The sequence below is a fragment of the Balaenoptera musculus genome, chromosome 2, assembly GCF_009873245.2.
Source record: "Balaenoptera musculus isolate JJ_BM4_2016_0621 chromosome 2, mBalMus1.pri.v3, whole genome shotgun sequence".
Classification (NCBI taxonomy): Eukaryota; Metazoa; Chordata; class Mammalia; order Artiodactyla; family Balaenopteridae; genus Balaenoptera; species Balaenoptera musculus.
Genome location: NC_045786.1, coordinates 35,889,727 through 35,912,776, shown reverse-complemented (window position 1 = coordinate 35,912,776; position 23,050 = coordinate 35,889,727). Strand labels below are relative to the sequence as shown.

At 39.6% G+C, this 23,050-nt stretch overlaps 1 protein-coding gene across 1 annotated transcript; it reads right to left on the bottom strand.

The window, feature by feature from the left end:
• Positions 1-5,419: 5,419 nt before the first annotated feature.
• Positions 5,420-15,316, bottom strand: LOC118889800 (serine/threonine-protein kinase MARK2-like). The gene is made up of 3 exons (XM_036841974.1): positions 15,022-15,316; positions 12,369-13,612; positions 5,420-5,451 (listed from the first exon to the last, which is right to left on the bottom strand). The coding sequence occupies exons 2-3, from the start codon at positions 13,372-13,374 to the stop codon at positions 5,420-5,422; spliced, it is 1,038 nt and encodes a 345-aa protein (XP_036697869.1). The 5' UTR covers positions 13,375-13,612; positions 15,022-15,316.
• Between the last annotated feature and the right edge of the window lie 7,734 nt (positions 15,317-23,050).

Here is a 23,050-nt window from a genome sequence, read left to right as displayed (position 1 = left end):
CTCATATTCTTTGAAAGAGAAAGGATCATAAGATATTGACACCCTTGTGACAGTCAAATAGAAGAACTGTAATATACTACTTGTGGTGAGAGAGGGAACTCCCACCTCAGTGTGAGCACCAGGAAGTTCTAGGTTGGCAAAAGGCATCATAAACTCAGCATGGGCCACGATGGGGCAGGGTAGGGGTCAAAGGTTGGGGTCAGCATTGCTGGAGGGAGGGTGGGTAACAGCAGCAACTGTACTCAGGCCACAATGTATAGAAACAGAGAGCCCCCCAATAATGACCCTAGATGCATGTTAATGTTCTCTGAAGACATACTTGAGTCACCTGGATCTTTTTTGGGGAAGGAAAGGGATATTGTTTAGGTCCTGGGAATTTTCCTCCCTGATACTCAGAGTCCAAGGCTGTTTCTATTAAGACTGTTCTCATTCTTCTCCCTTCACTGTCCTGTCTCAGGCTGAGAAACAAACTGGAGAATTTTAGTGAGTTATCAGCTATTTGGGAGAAGAGGTGATTCAATATGTAGAAAGTATTAAAGACGAAGAATTTGCAAATTTAGCTACCACTTTGGCTAGTATTGTTCCAATATTTGTGTAAATGCTGCTGAAGAGAGCCTTGGATCAACAGTTAGCATTCATTTCTTCATTGACTTATTGAACAAATATTTGTCGAGTACTGCTGTGTGTCAGTCATTGTTCTAGGACTAGAAGTCATGGACAACAAGGAGGATGGTGAGGGAATCAAAAACATGTCAGATGAAGTAGTGTTGCAGGAGTTACGAGAGGGCAGTGTATCTAACGGCAACCATCTGAAGGGCTGCTGTGTGGAGTGAAGGATGTGGGAGAAATGATGCGTTGCTAGCTCTAGTCCTAGCCATTGTGAGGCGTAGTAACTTCCACTTTCACCTTCTTGGAATCCTGGCCCACCGTGTAAATACAGTAAGTCCCCTACATACAAACAAGTTCTGTTCCTAGAGCGCGTTCGGAAGTCCAATCTGTCCGTAAGTCCAAAAAAGTTAGCCTAGGTACCCAGCTAACACAATCAGTTCTATAGTACTGTACTGGAATAGGTTTATCATACTTTTCACACAAAAAATACATAAAAAACAAACAAGCACAAAAAATAAAACATTTTTAATCTTACAGTACAGTACCTTGAGAAGTACATCAGTACAGTACAACAGCTGGCATCCAGGGGCTGGCATCGAGTGAACAGGCAAGAAGAGTTACTGACTGGAGGAGGGAGAGGAGGTGGGAGATGGTAGAGCTGAAGGATCATCAGCAATAGGAGACGGAGGGCAAGCTGCAATTTCACTCACTCCTGACGTTGCTGGCACAGGTTCTGGTTCCTTGCTGGAACCAGGTGCACGTTAACGTCTTTGAAATTTCACAACTTGAAGGGGAGTTACTGTAATTACAAATACCCTGCTGGTATGGAAGGGGAAGGGGCACGTGGAGAGAGACAGACCCTGGAGAATGAAAGACTATAGAGAGAGAGAGAGAGAGACACCTAGACAGCCCCCAACTCTTCTGATCCCCCTATTGAGGTGCCAGACATGTGAGTGTAGCCATCTTGGGTCCTCCGACCCCTGTAAGCTACAGGCAGTCCTTACTGAGCCTGGCTCAGATTGCAGAATTATGTGCAAGTAAATGGTGATCATTGTTTTAAGCTACACAATTTGGGGATGGGTTGTTATGTAGCAACAGATAACTGAAACAGGGTTTAATTAGCAGATTAGATACAGCTAAAGGGAGCTTGTGATCTGGAAGATAGGTCAAAAGGAAAGATATTCAGACTTAAGCCCAGAGAGACTAAAGGAAGGAAAAAACAGAAAAGAATGTAGTATAGCCACACCAGCTTTCTATTGGTATTTCTAAGGTATTTTCTATGAGATACGGTGAGAAAGTCTAATATGAAGTCTCAGATGTTGAGGAGAGAGAGAGAAAATGGGATAGAAGCAGTATTTGAAGCCATGATGGCCAAAAATTTTCTAAAACTGATTAAAGCTATCAAGCCATGGATTAAAAAGTATTTTGCATGATGAATTACTTGGGTAATATATATGGAGAAATAAACATTCACAAAAAGTGAGATGAGGTGCATGGAATAAAAAGGCCCTAGATCCTAAGATAGTACAGAAAGTGGGAAAAGCACTAACATATTAAATTTTAATAATTTAAAGATTCATGTCATGATCTGTAGGATAACAACTAAAAGAATAATAAAAGAATTCTCAACTAATGGGTGCAATAACAAAATAGTAAAATAATACAGAACCCAAAAAGGTAAGAAAGAAGAGAAAAAGGACATAGAATAGTGGACTAAATATGAGATAAATATTCATAATTATTTTAACCCAAAAATATCAGTGATCACATTAAAGGTAAAAGGAACAAATACTCCAATTACAATTAAAAGATTGTAAGACTGGATTAAAAAGACATCAGCGTTATGCTTTCAAGAGAGGTACTGTAAGAGTACTGAAAGTAAAATGATTAACAACAAAAAAACCCTTGCAAATATCAATAGAAATGGCTTTACTAACATCAGACAAAATAGACTTTACAACCCAAAGCATTACTATAGATGAGTGGCTCTCAAGTACGAGCGATTTTGCCCTCCAGTGGACATTTGGGAATGTCTAGACATTTTTTTTTTTAAGTATTTATTTATTTGCCCGTGCCGGGTCTTTTTTTTTTTTTTTTTTTTGGCTGCGTTGGGTCTTTGTTGCTGCCCGCGGGCTTTCTCTAGTTGTGGCAAGTGGGGACTACTTTTCATTTTGGTGAATGGGCTTCTCATCAGGGTGGCTTCTCTTGTTGTGGAGCACAGGCTCTAGGTGCGCGGGCTCAGTAGTTGCGGCACACAGGCCCTAGAGTGTGCAGGCTTCACTGGTTGTGGCGTGTGGGCTCAGTAGTTGTGGCACACGGGCTTAGCTGCTCCGTGGCATGTGGGATCTTTCTGGACCAGGGATCGAACCTGTTTCCCCTGCATTGGCAGGTGGATTCTTAACCACTGAGCCACAAGGGAAGTCCCAGTGCCGGGTCTTAGTTGTCACACGCCGGATCTTCGTTGCCGCGAGCAGGATCTTCCTTGCAGCGTGTGGGATCTAGTTCCCTGACCTGGGATTAAACCTGGGCCCCCTGCATTGGGAGCTTGGAGTCTTAACCACTGGACCACCAGGGAAGTCCCTATTCATATAGTTTTGATTGTCATGGGTAGGGTCAGGATGCTACTGGCATCTAGTGGGTAGAGAACAAGGATACTGCTAAACATCCTACCGTGCACAGGACAGCACCACCATACCCACTCAACAAAGAGTTCTCCTGCCCAATATGTCAATAGCACCACAGTTGAGAAATGCTGCTATAAAGGGACATTACATAAAAATAAAATGGTAAATTCACCAGAAAAAAATCAAAAGCTTAATGTATACACTAATAACGTTGCCCCAAAATATATAAAGCAAAAAGTTTACAGAACTACAAGGAGATGAGACAAATCCACATTTATGGTGGGATATTTCAACAAAGTTCTCTTAGGAACTGATAGAAGAAGTGAACAAAAAAAAAAAAAGAATAAGAATGTATGTGATTTATCAAAATATCTACAAACAATAAATGCTGGAGAGGGTGTGGAGAAAAGGGAACCCTCTTGCACTGTTGGTGGGAATGTAAATTGATACAGCCACTATGGAAAACAATATGGAGGTTCCTTAAAAAGCTAAAAATAGAACTACCATATGACCCAGCAATCCCACTACTGGGCATATACCCTGAGAAAACCGTAATTCAAAAAGAGTCATATACCACAATGTTCATTGCAGCTCTATTTACAATAGCCAGGGCATGGAAGCAACCTAAGTGTCCATCGACAGATGAATGGGTAAAGAAGATGTGGCACATATATACAATGGAATATTACTCAGCCATAAAAAGAAACGAAATTGAGTTATTTGTAGTGAGGTGGATGGACCTAGAGTCTGTCATACAAAGTGAAGTAAGTCAGAAAGAGAAAAACAAATACCGTATGCTAACACATATATATGGAATTTAAAAAAAAAAAAAGTTCTGAAGAACCTAGGGGCAGGACAGGAATAAAGATGCAGACGTAGAGAATGGACTTGAGGACATGGGGAGGGGGAAGGGTAAGCTGGGATGAAGTGAGAGAGTGGCATGGACTTACATATACTACCAAATGTAAAATAGATGGCTAGTGGGAAGCAGCCGCATAGCACAGAGAGATCAGCTCGGTGCTTTGTGACCACCTAGAGGGGTGGGATATGGAGGGTGGGAGGGAGACACAAGAGGGAGGAGGTATGGGGATATATGTATATGTATAGCTGATTCACTATGTTATAAAGCAGAAACTAACACACCATTGTAAAGCAATTATACTCCAATAAAGATGTTTAAAAAAAAAACAATGTATGTGATTTAAGTAACGTAAGTAATAAACACAATCTTATTGATATATTTAGAACACAGTACCAAATATCTATAGAATACACATTTTCAAATATATATGGAACATTTACCAAAACTTACCATATGCTGGTTCTTAGAGTTAATCCCGACAACTTCCAAAGGATAAAATTAGGCATGGTGTGTTCTCTGCCCACAGTGGAATTAAGCTGTGAAGTCAGTAACAAAAAGAAAACTAGGAAATTCCAAAATATTTGGAGATGAAACAATATTTTTAGTGTCTAATTTTCAATAACCCATGAGTCAAGAAATTACAATGGAGATCAAAATATATTTTGAAGTGAATAATATTGGAAACACAATGTATCTAAACTTGTGAGATGAAATTAAAGCTGTGTAGAGGCTTAAATGCATATATCAGGGGGAAAAGGATGAAAAGCAATGATCTCAAGCATTCATCTCAACAACTTAGGAAAAGAACATAAAGGTAAACCCAAAAAAGGAGAAGGAAGGAAATAACAAAAAGCAGAAATTAATAAACCATAAAAATATATCACAGGATAAACAAAGCTGGTTTTCTAAAGGACTAATAAAATGGATAAGCCTCTGTCAAGACTGATCAAAAGAAATAGAGAAAGAACAAATAACAAATGAGAAATGAAAAGGGGGACATTTCAAGTTCTACAGATATTTAAAATAATAAAAAAGTCATTGTGGACAACTTTGTGCTGTTACATTTGGAAATTTAGATGAAACTGACAACATACTAGGAAAACACTTCTTACCAGAATTCACACAAGAAGAAAGAGAAATGTGACTAGTCCTAAATCTACTACTGAAAGAAATTCCGTCTGTAAGTGAAATCTGCCCCCAAAGAAAATTCCAGGCCCAGATGGCTTCACTGGTATATTACACCAAACATTTTTAGGAAGAAATAGTGCCAATTCACAGAAACTCTTTCAGAGAATAGAAAAAGAGAGAAGACTGGAAAGTTGTTTTATGAGTCCAGCACAATCTTAATATCAAAACCTGACAAGTATATAACACAAGAAAGGAAAACTATATACCAATCACTCTCACAACACAGATAAAAAAATCTCAACCAAAATATCAGCAAACCAAATCCTGGTATACATAAAAAGAATAATATATCATGACAAATTTGAATCTAATCCAGAATGCAGGTTGTTTAACATTGAAAATTAATCAATGTCATTCACAACGTTAATATAGTAAAGGAGAAAAATCACATGATCCTTTTAGGAAATTCAGGAAAAGTGATAAAATTCAGCATATATTTTTTAAGCAACAACAAACTAGGAATGGATAGGCACTTTCTTAATAGAATAACGGGTATATACAAAAATCTATAACAAACATCGTACTTAATGGTGAAATATTGAAAATTTTCCCTATGACTGTGAACAAGGCAAGGATATCTGCTGTAACACCTTCTATTCACGATTGTACTAGATTCTTTAGCTTATGAATTAAGGTAAAGAGAAAAAACAGGGACTTCCCTGGTGATGCAGTGGCTAAGAATCCGCCTGCCGATGCAGGGGACAAGGGTTCCAGCCCTGGTCTGGGAAGATCCCACATGCTGTGGAGCAACTAAGCCCATGCGCCACAACTACTGATCCTGCGCTCTAGAGCCCGCAAGCCACAACTACTGAAGCCCATGCGCCTAGAGCCCGTGCTCCGCAACAGGAGAAGCCACCACAATCAGAAGCCCGCACACACCACAACGAAGAGTAGCCCCTGCTCACCGCAGCTAGAGAAAGCCTGCGCACAGCAACGAAGACCCAACGCAGCCAACAATAAATAAATAAAATAAATAAATTTATAAAAAAAGAAAAAAAACAAAGTATGAGGATTGGAAAAGAATAAATATACTGTTATTTGCAGATGACATAATTATGTATGTACTAAGTCTAAAAGAACCTATAAATAAACTATTAGAATTAATAAGTGAATTCAACAATGTCACCAGCAAAAGGTCAATATAGAAAAACGAGCAACTGCATTTCCATACACCAGCAATAAACAATTAGAAAATGAAATTTTAGAAATGCTATCATTTTCAATAGCACCAAAAACATCAACTGCTTAGGAATAAATTTCATGAAAGATTTGTTAGAACTTTGCACAGAAACTATATTATTTAGAGAATTTAAAGAAGAACTAAATAAATGAAGAGATATACCATTTTCATAGATTGGAAGACTCAATATCATAAATGTGTTATTCCTTCCCAAGGTGATGTATGGAACCTAATTAAACCAAATTAAAATCCCAACAATTTTTTTGGGGGGTTGGGGGTGTGTGTGAAAATTGACAAGCTGCTTCTAAAACTTGTGTAAAATGCAAGGGGGTAACAATAGCCAAGACAACACTAAAGAAGTGAGTAAAAAGACAAACCACACAGAGTGTGAGAAAATATTTGCAAGACACGTAATCAACGAGGGGCTTATATTCAGAAAATACAAAAAACTCCTACAGATCAATAAGAAAAAGCAACAATCCAAAAGAAAAATGGTTAAAAAACTTGAACAAGCACTTCACAAAAGATGTTAGGCATATGGAAAAAAAAAAAATGAAAAGATTCTCAAATCATTAGGTATCAGAGAAATGCAAATTAGAATAATAATGAAATACCACTATCTTCCTAAGAGAATGGCTAAAATTAAAAGCACAAACAATTCCATGTGTCGGCAAGAATGTGAAGTAATTGAAACTCTCAAACACTGCTGGCAGAAGTATAAGTTGGTATAACCAATTTGGAAAATAATTTATCATTATTTTACTGAAGTTGAATATATTTACTAAAGTTTAATATAAAGCAATTCACTCCTTAGGCATATAAATGTGAACATAAGTACAACAAAAGTCATGTACAAGGGTTTTCTTAGAAGTGTTATTCATAATAGTTAAAACATGGAATAAATCCAGATGTTCATCAACACTAGAATGGATAAATAATGGAACAGTCATATAATAGAATAATTTATGGGATGCAATACCCATAAATACCATAAATACTACCACATGTAATAATATGGATTAATCTTATAAACATAATGTTGAACAAAAGTAGCCAGGCACATGAAAGAATAAGTACTATGAGATTCCATTCACAAAAAGTTCAAAAGTTATCCATGGTATTAGAAGTCAGGATAGTGGTTATCTTTAGGAAGGAAGATGGAGATAATAATTGGGAATGGGCACAGGGGACTTTTGCTGGTAATGTTCTGTTTTTCCACCTGGGGGGTGTTTACACAGGTGTGTTCACTTTATGATAATCACGCTGTACACATGGTAGGCATGTTTTTTCACATCTTTATAATTGTTATACTTGAATAAAGTTTATTTCAAATTAAAAATGAATATTGGTGGACTATGGCTTAAAAATTCTGAAATCAACTCCATGTACATGCTTTTATGTCTGATGTTTGCTTTCCTTGACAAATTCCTAAAGGATGAAGGGGATTTCTGACTTTCAAAGTGACTTCAGGAATGGGAGATAATTCTTAGAAAGTATGCAGAATTCTTTCCAGATCATTAAGGACCACTTACCAATAAAGTTTGAACTTCTCAAGGAGAGAGACTATTTCATTTACTTCTGTATGCCCAGCACCTATCACAAGGTCTGACCTAGCTTTAGGCCAGGGATGGCAAATAGATTTCACTAACTGTGCCAACTCCAAATTATTAATAATGGCTACCTGGAACACCATGTAAGAGAATGTATTTTGAGGCTGCATCCAGGATCAGTGGGAAAGATTCTGTGTTCAGTTAGCCGTGTCTGCCATGTGTACCAGATAAAAAATGATGGCACACACAACATGTACCTGTCATTTGTGGCTTAAAGATGCCACAACCATGGGATCTTGGTTGATGATGCAGAGCACTCAAGAGAATTGTTTGCCCAGGAATTCACCATAGGACCAAAGGCTTTTAAGCTAATAATGGATGATATCAGAGAAAAGTCAATGAATCAATCTGTAGAAATAATTACTATGGAGGAAGTAAGTTTTGATGGGAAGAAAAATAATAGTAAAGGATGTTGGCAGTAAGTCAAAGTGAAATGGAAAGGAAATCAGAAATAGTACTTATGACCTCCAGTGTCTACACATCAACTTTTCCCAAACAAATACTGCTTTTTTAGGATATTCACAAGCAGGTTTCCTAACATTTGTGAGACCCAGGTCAATAGTGTAAATTGAGGCCATGTATCATACAAAAATATTTAGAAGTTATAAGTCAAGCTAACATACTGTTAGATAAAATATGTTCTGCCCACTTACTTTGGCAAGCGTACTTTCAAAATGATAAAACTGAAAAATGTGTAAGCAGCTATAATCTTTATGTGATTGAAACATGGCAAAAATCAAAGATGATGAATATAATTATTATCGCGCATGTCTGCCTGTTCTGTTGATTGTCCAGTGATGTTTGGGTGAGTAATAAATTAAAGGTACACATGGTTAATCAATTGTTTTTATATTTACTCCATAACATTTATTTTCCTGCCTTCATTTCAGCAAATCAAGATTTCCATAACATGCATTTTATTGATAATGATGTCAAATTAGACATTACTAATGTCTGTAATATAACACTGTAGTTCTTAGATGATTTAAAATTTTTTTAAAATTATTTCAATTTGGAGAAATGTTGCTCTGCTGGGGCAGTAACAACTATAATTGCCAATATTCTCAAAGCAATACCTACATTTGGAAAGAAACCAATAATTTTACATATTTTATATATCATGTATATCATGATATGCAACAATGGGATTGCATATATAAAATGATTATTACAGAATATATTATAAAAATATTTTAATTTCATCATATACTGTTAATATTTATTATGATTTTTATCATCTTCTAAAGGAATATCTGTATACATACAGTATTTATTCAGTTATTTTCAAATATTTTCAATGTTGAAATATTCCATAGAAAACCAAAATAGCAGTATCTTGCTTGACTGGTGCAAATTTCTCTTTAAAAAAGACTACTTCTGATTTAATTTGACCAGAAAGGGGTCTCCACAGAATTAGTTTTAGGATCATTTGTAAGTAAATCCTCTCCTTCAGAATCAAGCAAATTGTCTGTTTCCATGTTCTGATATCCTACTATTTTATTGGACTATCACTTTTTTTGCGTATTTCATATGTAGCTTCTTTTGATTTAGAAAAACATGTTCTCAAAAATTAAAAAAATTAATCCTTTTAAAAGTGAAATAGTTTAAAAAAATAAACTTCTGCTAATACTTTTAGTAGCAAGCAACAGTTTATACCAAATAACTGGATAATGCAAATTCAAAATTATTTTAATTTTCCAACAAATACCATGATTTGTTTTTCATTTGAGGATTTTTTGTGATTTCACTGAACTCTTTTTGGGCATTTCATATCTTGTCTAAATTAAGTCTAATAGCCTTAACAACATTCAGCTGGATATAATTAGTGTCCTAGAATGGTTGTAAGGTCACAGTTTATATACATTTTCATCAATATTGTTCTATCTTTGGGCAGACCTAGAAAAATTGTAAGGGAGGAAAAAAACTATTCCTATATCTTTTTCAGTTCTATGACTGGGGCCTGAGAATTAAACTGACAAAGACAGATTAACAAAAGGAAAGGCACACAGATTTTATGTGATGTTAGTATTTTAATCTTTACATGCATGGAGGCCTTCATAGAAAAGCAGTTAGGACCCCGAACAAGCAGTTAGACCCAGGAGCTTGTATACCATGTTAACAAAGAACAATCAATGCAGAGACGTGACAAGTCAAAGGAAAAGGGGTTTGGGCTTCTATGGGTGGTAAATTATGGGAAGGGAGGAAACTAATGGAAGATAATGGTTATTTTAGTAAGATTTGTTTGTCAGCACCTATCTTGGTGCTGACTTTCTGTCTCCAGAAATAAGAATCGTTTTCCTCCTGGTATAGGAGAGGGGAGGGGGAACACCTTCACAAAGGGAAACTTATGACTTGCTTTTAGGGAAAAAGCATTTTTTTTCATTTGCACCTTCTTAATTGCCTTCAGCTCAAAATAATCCTTATGCCAAAGAGGCATATTTTGAGGTGGCATATTCTGATCTTCTGATCTCCTACAATATCATACATAAGCTTTGAACTGTTTCCAAGTATGTCTCTTATCAGAACAGATGAGGCCCCATCTTTTAATATTAAATTCGAACAGTACGCCGTATATGGCACAAAGAATACGTCTATATCCAGGGCCAAAATTCTGGCTTATCCACCCATTTCTTTTTTTTGTTTTTAATTGATTGATTGATTGATTGCTATGTTGGGTCTTCGTTTCTGTGCTAGGGCTTTCTCTAGTTGCAGCAAGCGGGGGCCACTCTTCATCGCGGTGCGCGGGCCTCGCACTATGGTGGCCTCTCTTGTTGCGGAGCACAGGCTCCAGACGCGCAGGCTCAGTAGTTGTGGCTCACGGGCCTAGTTGCTCCGCGGCATGTGGTATCCTCCCAGACCAGGGCTCGAACCCGTGTCCCCTGCATTAGCAGGCAGACTCTCAACCACTGTGCCACCAGGGAAGCCCTATCCACCCTTTTCTTAACTGTTAGTACCCTTGACAGTTTTTTTCCAGCTTTACTGAGATATAACATTGTGTACGTTTAGGTTCATAATGTGATGATTTAATATACATGTATATAGTGAAATGATTACCACAATAATGTTGGTTAACACAACCGTCACCTCATGTAGTTACCATTTCTATTAACACATATATGTGGAATTTAGAAAAACGGTATAGATGAACTTATTTGCAAAGCAGAAATAGAGACACATATAGAGAACAAACGAATGGTTACCAAGGGGGGAGGGATGGATTGGGAGATTGGGACTGACATATATACACTACTATGTATAAAATAGATAACTAATGAGAACCAACTGTATAGCACAGGGAACTCTACAGAATGCTCTGTGGTGACCTAAATGGGAAGGAAATCCAAAAAAGAGGGAATATATGTATATGTATAACTGATTGACTTTGCTGTACAGCAGAAACTAACACAACATTGTAAAGCAACTATACTCCAATGTAACAACAAAAAAAGATTTACTCTTTTGGCAACTTTCAAGTATATAAGTCAGTATTGTTTTTTTTTTTTTTTTTTTTTTTTTTTCTGGAGCATCAAATTTATTAACTAGAATTGGAAGAACCAAAGAGTTCTTGGAACAAGAACTATCCCCCTCCCCCACCAACACGGAAGACAGAAGAGTAGGGGAGGGGAGACGTGCCCCGGGAATGACAGCCCAGTCTCTGAAGTTTCACCCAGGTGGGGGTTAAGGGGCAGACCTGCAGCCACGGCGGCCTCGCTTTTGGTCGCCCGGGCTGCTCCGGACCATCCATCCTCTGAGCTGGCCAGGGTCTTGGATACGATGCTTCTGAAGGCCGTGCAGAGAATACACTCCTCTTCCCCTGCACCGGGCCCCAGGGAGCGCGGCGGCCTGACCTTCCTGCCTCGGTCATCCATGGGGTTCACATGGGCTCACTTTATTATGACGCCTCATGCTGGGCAGCTTGCAACAAAGATGTTTCAAAATAAAGTTCCAGATTCTCCCAGCCACCCCTTGCTTTTTCTGGCTGTGGCCAGAGAGAGTGGATGAGGACACACTCTCAGGCTGCCCAGTGTGGGAGGACCTTCCAGTGTTGGACACACCCAGGGGGCAGCTGGTTCCCTCTGGGGCTCCAATCCTGCTGCTGCTGGAGGTGGATGTCCCAGTGCCACACTGGGGGGCTGGGCTGGGGGTGGCAGTCCTCGACTCCAGGCTGGGTGGGGGACAGGCAGACTCACCGGTCTTCTGCCCTGCCTGCTGGTCTTCCTGCAGCTGCACATTTTTTCTCTGGTAGAGCCACCTGGTTTGCAGGGAGGACACCACAGGGCTTGGAGAAGGCTCACATTCACTGCCACAGAGGTTCCCGCAAGAGAAGGGCTTCAGAGTTATGATGGAGACCTCCACCTTGGGTTTCTTGGAGCTCACACTGCCTGTCCCAGTGTCCTGGATCTGGTCGCAAGTCAAGCCCGGAGTCCTCACCGTTGTCACCTCCCGGTCCTCTGCACAGGGTGGCTGGAGTGGCTCCTTCTGGCCCATGTTGACCCATGGATGCCTCATGAGGTCAGGTAAGGTGCCTCTGTCACTGGGGTTGAGGACAATCATTTTTTGTAATAGATCCCTTATCTCCAAAGACAGATAAGGTGGGATGGGGTATCGCCCTCGTAGGATTTGCTTCAGCAGCTCCTGGAAGTCTTTTCCCACAAAGGGCTGGGACCCAGTTACCATGGCGTAGAGCACTACTCCCAGGCTCCACACGTCCATCGCAGGGCCGCTGTGCCTCTGCCCCTGCAAGAGTTCCGGGGCAGCATAAGGGGCTGTGCCGCAGCTCATGTCCAGTTGGCCAGTGTCATCACACTTGCTGCTGAGGCCAAAGTCTGTAAGTTTGATATTCATGTGGGAATCAAAGAGGAGGTTCATTGGCTTCAGGTCCCGGTGCACGATGCCCCTCTGGTGGCAGTGCTGCAGGGCGGAGAGCAGCTGCCGGAACAGGCCTCGGGCCTCCAACTCTGTCATACGGCCATGGGTCTTCAAATAGCGGTACATGTTCCCCCCACTGAGGTACTCCATCACCACGAAAAATGTCTTCTCTGTGTCAATCACCCCCAGCAGTTTGACAATATTGGGGTGATCGAGAGCCTTCAGACCGCACACGTCCCGGAAAAGTGCCTGGGCACTTGAGAAGCTCTGATACCTTTTTTTAACGACCTTGAGAGCCACCTGTGTCCCGGTCAGAATGTGCCAGGCCAACTTCACTTTACCAAAGGTGCCTTCACCAATGGTGCGGAGGATCTCGAAGTCATCAATATGAATCTCCTCGTCAGCAGAGTTGGCTGTGAGGCCCGGCATCATGGTGATCTGCTAACTACACTGACTGACAGCACTACCTAGCAATACTAACTAACAATGCTAACTGTACCAACAGCGCTAACTAGTACTAACTACACTAACTATGCTAATAAACTATTAACTATACCAACAATACTCACTATGCCAACAGCGCTAACTAGTACTAACTACACTAACTATGCTAATAAACTATTAACTATACCAGCTGTGCTAACTATACCAACAATACTGACTATGCTAACTGTAGAGAGAAAAATGAGACAAATAAAAAAGAGTAGAGAAAAGAGAAAAAAAAAATCAACAAAATGGCAAAAACAAGCTAACTGTAGGTCCAAGGCCGTCAGGTCACCAAAAGCAGCTTCCTGGGCTCTAAGGACCAAAAACCTGGGCCCAGCTTTCTCTTTTATAGGGCTTTGTGAAGTACATCACAGTGGTGCACTCTGAGGTCAGAGCAAGAAATGGACCCATCACAGCTGGGGATAAACCACAGTGGTTTTCTCACTTTTTGAGTTCAAGGCCCCTTTACACTTAGGAAAAAGGATCCCAAAGAAATTTTTCTTTACGTGTGTTATTAGATATTGGTATTCACTTTGTTATAAATTAAAATCTATAGGATACTTCAGTGGCCTTTTTATTTCTAGTTTGAAAATGTGTAATAATTTTAAAGACCTCATAATGTCTACACTTGAAATATTCAATTCCTTTTCCTTAAATTCTGGTCTCAAAATAATGTTACAACTTAACTGACTTCATGCTACTATACAAAATGTTCTGTTGCGTAAGACACGATAAGGTACATTATGAAAGTCTGTGAAGCTGAGAGAAGATTTCCCAGGAAGGTAGGTCATGAGCAGATTTCTCATCAGGAGCCTCGGAGGCCAGATGGCATGGCTCAATGTACTTGAAGTGTTGAAGGAAAGAAACCGTCAACCAAGAATCCTAGACCTAGCAAAACTTTCCTTCGAAAATGAGGGAGAAATGAAGACATTCCCAGTTAATCAAGAGTCGAGAGAGTTCTTAACCACCAGACCTGCCTGCCACAGGGAGTTCTTCAGGTTGGAGTCAAGGACCCTAGGCAGTAACTCAAAGCCTTATGAAGAAATAAAGACCTCTGGTAAAAGTAGATAGACGGGCGATGAGAAAAGCTAGTACTATTGTAACTTTGGTTTGTAGCTCCACTTTTTGTTCTCTGTTTGATTTAAGAGACTAATATATAATAAAACACACACACATACAAATCAAAAAAAAAAAAAAATGTACCTTCCCGGGCCCTACTCCCAGATAATCTGACTTGGAAGGTCTGGAATGAGGTCTGGTAATCTAACTTTTTAAGTGCTCATTTTGAATAAAAAGAAATGTCATAAAAAAGAGAAATGGGGTGGGGGAGGCTATACATTTTTATAAAATGTGAATAAGAGAAAATATCAGAAGGAAATCCTTTAAAATGCCTGGATACCTAGATGGGATTATGAATTTTTTTTCTCTTCTCTCTTCTAAGTTTCACAAAATTTTACATTTTGTTGGGGGAAAAAAGCAGCCCCCTCTCCCCCACATTTTTGATAGAAATAGAATAATCTAAACACTTTCTTAAAGAGCCCCTGAACCCCGCGGCCGCACCTCCATCCTCCTCAGGCCCCGCCCCTCTCCTACCCTCCTGAGTCTCCTCGGCCTGGTCCATCTCCAGTCTGGTCAGCAGGCTCACAAACCACTCGAAAGACCGCTAGCCTCGGTTTACCCAGATGAAGTCCACCTTGAGGAGCTTCCTGTCAGCATCCGGCACACCCTCCCTCCCCGAGTGCTGGCAGTTGGGGCAGATGTGCGTTCTCTTCTGGTGCCTGTACAAGATGCTCTGCAGGATAGAAGCAAAGGGGGTGATGCCGACGCCCGCCCCGATGAGCACGGCATGCTCGGAGGCGAAGATCCTGCGGTTGGGGGTCCCGGAAGGGCCATCGATGTAGCACTTGATGTTACAGAACCGGTGGTTCTCAGAGGACGATAATTCAGTATTGTTAATCATGCTGTGCATTAGATTCCCCAGAACTTACCCATCTTATAACCGGAAGTTTGTACCCTTTGACCACCATCATCCATTCCTGGTACCCTGGTGACCACCAATCTACTCTCTGTTCCATAAGTTCAGTTTTTCTAGTTTCCATATATGAGATCAGACAGCACAATTGACGCTTGAACAGTATAGGAGTTAGGGGTGCTGACTCTCCTCACAGTTGAAAACCTGCATATAACTCATAGCTGGCCCTTTGCATATGTGGTTTCTCCATATTCACAGTTCCAAATCTGCAGATTCAACCAACCTCCGATTGTGTAGTACCATAGTATTTACTATTGGAAAAAATCTGATTATAAGTGGACCCATGCCATTCAAACCCATGTTGTTCAAGGGTCAACTGTATTTGTTTTTCTCTGTCTGACGTTTCACTTAGCATAATACCCTCAAGTTTTATCCATGTTGTTGCAAATGGCAGAATTTCCTTCTTTTTTATGGCTGAATTATATTCCATTTATATATATATATATATATATATATATATATATATATATATATATATATATATATACATACATATAAAACAAAAGAAGAACAGGGAATTTCCTGGCGGTCCAATGGTTAGGACTCTGTGCTTCCACTGCAGGGGCCACGGGTTTGATCCCTGGTTGGGGAACTAAGATCCCAAAAAAGAAGAGCTGAGTGTTTTGCCCACCATCCAATTTTACAAAGATTAACCCACTGTAGTCGCTGACTGACAGTGCACCCTGTGCTTCAGACAGAGAAATTAAGGTGATGACAGGATGAAGCAATCTGTGCTTCAGACAGAGGAAATTAAAGGCGATAAGAGGATGCTCTGTGCTTTGGACAAGCAGGCCCCTTAGATAGTAAGATGTATCTCAGGAAGAATTTTAATGAACCCAGCTTCTTGCATCTTCCCATACATAGAAAAGCACTAAAATCATTAACTTGTGATATCTGTTCTTTGTGACTAGTGGCAAGCTTTTACAAAGATGTATGCTTGACTGCGTGTATTCCCCAGCAAAAAAAAAAAAAAAAAGAGTCATATATAAACTAAGCTTCTACCACCTCTTCAGAGCAGTTTCTCAGAACCCTCTTCAGATCTCCCAGGCTATAGTTAGTCCTCAGCAAGTTTAACTCACAACTCTTGCATTGTGCATTTTTCTTTCAGTCAACAACATACCACACACACACGCACACACACACACACCCCACATTTTCTTTATCCATTCATCCATTGATGGATGGGAACTTAGGTTGTTTCCATATCTTGGCTACAGTGAATAATGCTTCAATGAACACATGGGTTCACATATGAGAGAGTGACTTTATTTCCTTTAGATATAATACCCAGAAATGGGACTGCTGATCATATGGTAACTCTATTTTGAATTTTTTGAGGAACCTCCATACTGTTCTCCATAGTGGCTGCACCAATTTCCATTCCCACCAACAGTGCACAGGCTTCCCTTTTCCCCACATCCTTGCCAACACTTGTTGTCTCTTGTCTTTTTGAGAATAGCCATTCTCACAGGTGTGAGGTGATATCTCACTGTGGTTTTGATTTACATTTCCCTGATAATTAGTGATACTGAGCACCTTTTCATCTACCTGTTGGCCATTTGTATATCTTCTTTGGAAAAATAGCCCTCAACAATTTTTGACATTACTTACATAATTTATATAAAACCAAAATGTTATTTTATTTTATTTTATTTATTTATTTTTGGTTGTGTTGGGTCTTCGTTGCTGCGCGCAGGCTTTCTCTAGCTGCGGCGAGTGAGGGGCTACTCTTCATAGTGGTGCACGGGCTTCTCATTGTGGTGGCTTCTCTTGTTGTGGAGCACGGGCTCTAGGCACACTGGGCCTTCAGTAGTTGTGGCACATGGGATCAGTAGTTGTGGCTCAAGGGCTTAGCTGCTCCACAGCATGTGGGATCTTCCCAGCCCAGGGATCCAACCCATGTCCCCTGCATTGGCAGGCGGATTCTTAACCACTGTACCACCAGGGAAGTCCCCAAACCAAAATGTTTTAATTTTAACTTTAATTAAACTTCATAAAATATTTTCATGGAAATAAAAGCATTTGCCATTCAAGCATAAAATGTCCATTTTATGCCAAGGTAAAGAATCAGTATTGTATAGTATATGATGTATCTATATGAATATATATATGTATACACATTTAAAATTAGTCTTTTTTTTTTTTTGGCCGTGTGGCATGTGGGATCTTAGTTCCCCAACCAGGGACTGAACCTGCACCACCTGCAGTGGAAGCTCGGAGTCTTAACCACTGGACCACCAGGGAAGTCCCCTAAAATTAGTTTTAATTGTTTAGTATTGCAACATATTCTTCTCCACCCTGTGCAATCGTTGGCTGAAACCTTACTAATTCACACCAGAACGATGAATTGGAATACAAAGAAAGGAAAACAAGTAAACTCAGTCCTACCTGGAGAAGATATTTTGTTATGCAAAAATGTATTCAAGCTATCAGAGAAGGATTTGACATGTTAATTTTTCCTTTCTCTTACTTAAGCACTTCTCCCACTCAGAACTTCTCCAGACTTCCAGCCGGTGTTGATCATTCACACTGGCAGCAGAGCCACCCACAAACCTTCATTGTGTTTTGACACAGTCACCTTTGGTTTTGAGGATGCAGGGAAAGTGATGCAGAGAAGCTTTTCTCTGGGTCCTGAACAACGTTTGTGATATGCAGGGCCCAGGGCAAGGATTCCTCTCGTCTGGATCTGTGACTGGTACAGTAATAAGTGTAGGGCAAAAAGAAATACATAGTCACATAAGTTTGGCAAATGCTAAGTTAAAGCACAGTTAAGCCATCTTTACTGTGGGGATTCTTAGAGCCTCTAATACGTTAGAGAATCTAATAAATGGGGGACAAATCTAACAAAATTTTTAATCTTCAAAAGAGGACAAAGTATGTAGCTCATGTCAAATGAATTCACCCTCAGGATCCTTTATTCTTGGAACATCTTATAGGATGGGTGCTCCAGGGAGCAGAGGTTGGGAGATGCTGTTGTACCTCAGTGCACAAGATTTCCTCTCCACAAAGTGGTGGGAAGGGGAGGAAAACACCCTGCAGGGCAGTGCAGTGTTTGAGAAGAGACTCTTTCCTCCACTTACCTCTTCAAAGCCAAGTCAGGGATTCCCCAAGGGAATCACTCGTAGAATTTGGGAAAGTCTGTGAGATGGGGAGGCTGAGGTTTCCATTTGTGACTGTGTTCTTGCTTAGTTACTTGACTTGCTGACCTTTCCCTGGGATACCAGAGCAAGGGAAAAGAGCACTGGAGAAGACAGACGAGGGGCCAGGCCCAACATCCCGTACTTCCCAGAAGCCAAACATATGGAAGAGAGATCCCACAGAACTCCAAGGGCCTGTCAACTGAAAAAAAGCACAACCTAAAAGTTGAGAATTATGTTTTATTTGGGGCATTACTGAGGATTTAAGACCAGGATGCAGCCTCTCAGCTCTGAGGGACTATTCCAAAGAGGTAAGGGAGGAGCCAGGATCTATAGGAATTTTTGCAAAAACAAAACAAAACAAAACAAATCAGGTAATCAAGCATCAAAAGATTATTGCTAATTAAAGAACAACCAGATATCTCAAGTTAATGAATTTAACGCTTTTCTATGTACAGGAAGGTTTAAGAGACTGGGCTTAATGAAATCATTCCTTTGATATGCACCTTAACTACCAAGGGCCAGGATCCTGTTTTTCTCCATCCTGAATCCCCTCAGCGTGCACCGTTGTGGGCGGCTGCAGTGGCTGATGGCTTGATGGCCACAACATCCTTTGTTTTCTGATATGGCAGATGATATTCTTTGTTTATAGTCACACAGGTTGCCATGCAGAACAGATGATATAGGGAGCCTTAGTCTTTCAGGGGCCACCACAAGGGGGAATGACATTTTACAGATATCCTAGGAATGCAACACAATACCACTAGCTGGGGAATCATGGAGAAGATGCGGCCAAGTCTCCTAATGGCACCAGTGCTAACCCCTCACCATTGTTCACACCACACCAACAGACAATGAGCTAAGAGAGGCTTGTAACATGGAGGACCCCAGGTTTCTATCCTCCTCCTGCCCTGGAGAGAGAAGAAGTCACCAGGAAGAGGTGGGGGTTGAACAGATCTGTCCTGCTACCAACACTTCACAACATGACTCTATACTTTAGTCAGGATGGTGAAGTGGAGAGGGAGCTTTAAGCCACATTTGCAATTGATACATTAAAGTCAACTGGACTGAATCTTAAAAAAAAAAATGAAAAGGTAACTGAATTTAGGGAATTAGTATGAGAGGTTAAGAGAGCCCTCTCCGCAGTAAGAAAAAGATTTCTCCAGAGAAGAAAAAAATAAATAAAACTATTTCATAGTGGTGGTTAAAAACAGGTTTTGGAGCCAGACTACTACCTGCACTGACTTGTTGGTTCCTCTTATTAGCTGAATGACCTTTGACATGTTACTTAATTTCTCTGGGACTCAGTTACCTCATCTGTAAAATGGGGATGATGAGAGTATCTATTTCACAAGGTTATTCTGAGGATTAAAAAAGTTGCTATTTGTAGAGCACTTAGGAACATACATGGCACAGAGTAAACTTTTTATAAATGGTTGTTAAGAATAAAATAAGTTGGATTTCCATCATACTCAATAGTGAAAGGCTGAAAGCATTTCCTCTAAGATTAGGAACAAGACAAGGATGCCCACTCTTGCCACTTTTATTCAACATAGTTTTGGAAGTCCTAGCCACATCAATCAGAGAAGAAAAAGAAATAAAAGGAATCCAAATTGGAAAAGAAGTACAACTGTCACTGTTTGCAGATGACATGATGCTATACATAGAAAAATCCTAAAGACACTACCAGACAACTACTAGAGCTCATCAGTAAAGTTGCTGGATACAAAATTAATATACAGAAATCTGTTGCATTTGTACACTAACAATGAAATATCAGAAAGAGAAATTAAGGAAACAACCCCATTTACCATCACATCAAAAAGAATTAAATACCTAGGAAGAAACCCACCTAAGGAGGCAAAAGACCTGTACTCTGAAAGCTATAAGATGCTGATGAAAGAAACTGAAAAAGACATGGATGGAAAGATGTACCATGCTCTTGGATTGGAAGACTCAATATTGTTAAAAATGACCATACTACCCAAGGCAATCCACAGATTCAATGCAATCCCTATCTAGTTACCAATAGCATTTTTCACAGAACTAGAACAAAAAAACTTTTAAATTTGTATGGAAACACGAAAGACCCTGAATTGCCACAACAATCTTGAGAAAGAAGAACGGAGCTAGAGGAATCATGCTCTCTGACTTCAGACTATACTACAAAGCTACAGTAATCACAACAGTATGGTACTGACACAAAAACTGACATATAGATCAATGGAACAGAGTAGAAAGCCCAGAAATAAACCCTCACAGTTATGATCAATTAATCTATGGCAAAGGAGACAAGAATATACAATGGAGAAGAGACAGTCTCTTCAATAAGTGATGTTGGGAAAACTGGACAGCCACATGTAAAAGAATGAAATTAGAACATTCTTTAACACCATACACAAAAATAAACTCAAAATAGATTAAAGATCTAAAGGTAAGACTGGCTACTATAAAACTCCTAGAGGAAAACATAGGCAGAACACTCTTTGACATAAATCACAGCAATATTTTTTTGGATCCGTCTCTTAGAGTAATGGAAATAAACACAAAAATAAACAAATGGGACCTAATTAAACTTAAAAGCTTTTGCATAGCAAAGGAAACCATAAACAAAATGAAAAGACAACGTACAGACTGGGAGAGAATATTTGCAAATGATGCTACTGACTAGGGATTAATTTCTAAAATATACAAATAGCTAATACAGCTTAATATCAAAAAAACAAACAATCCAGTCAAAAAATGGGCAGAAGACCTAAATAAACATGTCTCCAAAGAAGACATACAGCGGCCAACAGGCACATGAAAAGATGCTCAATATCACTAATTATTAAAGAAATGCAAATCAAAACTACAGTGAGATATCACCTCACACCAGTCAGAATGGCCATCATTAAAACTTCTACACATAATAAATGCTGGAGAGGGTGTGGAGAAAAAGGAACCCTCCTACACTGTTGGTGGGAATGTAAATTGGTGCAGCCACTATGGAGAACAGTATGGAGGTTCCTTAAAAAATTAAAAATAGAGTTATCATATGATCCTGCAATCCCACTCCTGGGCATATATCTGGAGAAAACTCTTAATACAAAAAGATACATGCACCCCAACCTTCGTAGCAGTACTATTTACAATAGCCAAGATACAGAAGCAACCTAAATGTCCATCAACAGATGAATGGATAAAGAAGACGTGGTATATACACACACACACACACACACAATGGAATACTAGTTAGCCATAAAAAAGAATGAAACAATGCCATTTGCAGCAGCATGGATGGACCTAGAGATAATCATATCAAGTGAAGTAAGTCAGACAGAGAAAGACAATTATCATATCACTTCTATGTGGAATCTAAAAAAAATGATACAAATAAACAAAACAGAAAAAGACTCACAGACATAGAAAACAAATTTATGACTACCAAAGAGGATAGTGGGGCGGGGGAGATAAATCTCAGAGTTTGGGATTAACATATACACACTACTATACATAAAATAGGTAAACAACAAGGACCTACTGTATAGCAGAGAGAACTATACTCAATATCTTGTAATAAACTATAATGGAAAAGAATCTGAAAAAGAATATATATATATATATATATATATATATATATATATATAACTGAATCACTTTGCTGTACACTTGAAACTAACACAACATTGTAAATTAACTATACTTCAATTAAAAAAAATAAGAGGTGGATTTCTCAATAGACTGGCTATACTCAAATGACTACTGGGCTAGGCAAGAAATGTAAGTGGTTGAAACAAACTATGTACAAGATAAGGAGTGGTGAGGACAGTGGCAAACTGGGGAGCCCCTTATAAAAGGGACAGTCATGCTAAGCTTCAGCTGATTGTTACCATATTGGAACGAGGCCCAACCTTAATTAGAAATATTCCTGAAAGACATTACTGGAGAAAAATGCCCTCACCTACCACAACTTCAAGTGGTCCATTTCACTGATAATTCATTCAACATGAAATAACTAGAGGTGAGAATCTATACTTATCTCTTGGCAGAGGTTTATGAGTTGGCCAGTTGGCCAGGGACTTGGAAAGAACAATATTGGAGTGAAAAGGAGATCTAGGGAAGAGATATGAAGATGGACCTCCTTGAAAGGGCACAGAGTGTAAGGATATTTATGTCCCATGTGGGTGCTCACCAAAGGGCATCTACCATAAAATAATTAAGTAGATAAGAAGACATGATCTGAGGAGGTCAGCAAGCCTCTTTTCCCAGCTACCTTAGTGCTTGCTGAATGCTCTGTATTCAAAGTGGCCATGATGGCAGCAATGGGCCCAACACGTAGACCTCCTCCTCATCAGGATGATGTAGCTGAATGTCTAACCTGCCAACAGCACAGGCCAATGATGATACCATAATATGAAGTAGGCAGTAATTGGTTCTCATTGGAATAATCACTTATGGATATGGATTACCT

What these genes read in the sequence shown, in the direction of transcription:
- LOC118889800 (XM_036841974.1), bottom strand. Translation starts at nt 13,374, where the DNA reads ATGATGCCGGGCCTCACAGCCAACTCTGCTGACGAGGAGATTCATATT. An exon ending in GAACCTCTGTGGCAGTGAAT is followed by an intron (nt 5,452 to 12,368) that starts GTGAGCCTTCTC and finishes TATACTTGTCAG; the next exon opens with GTTTTGATATTAAGATTGTG.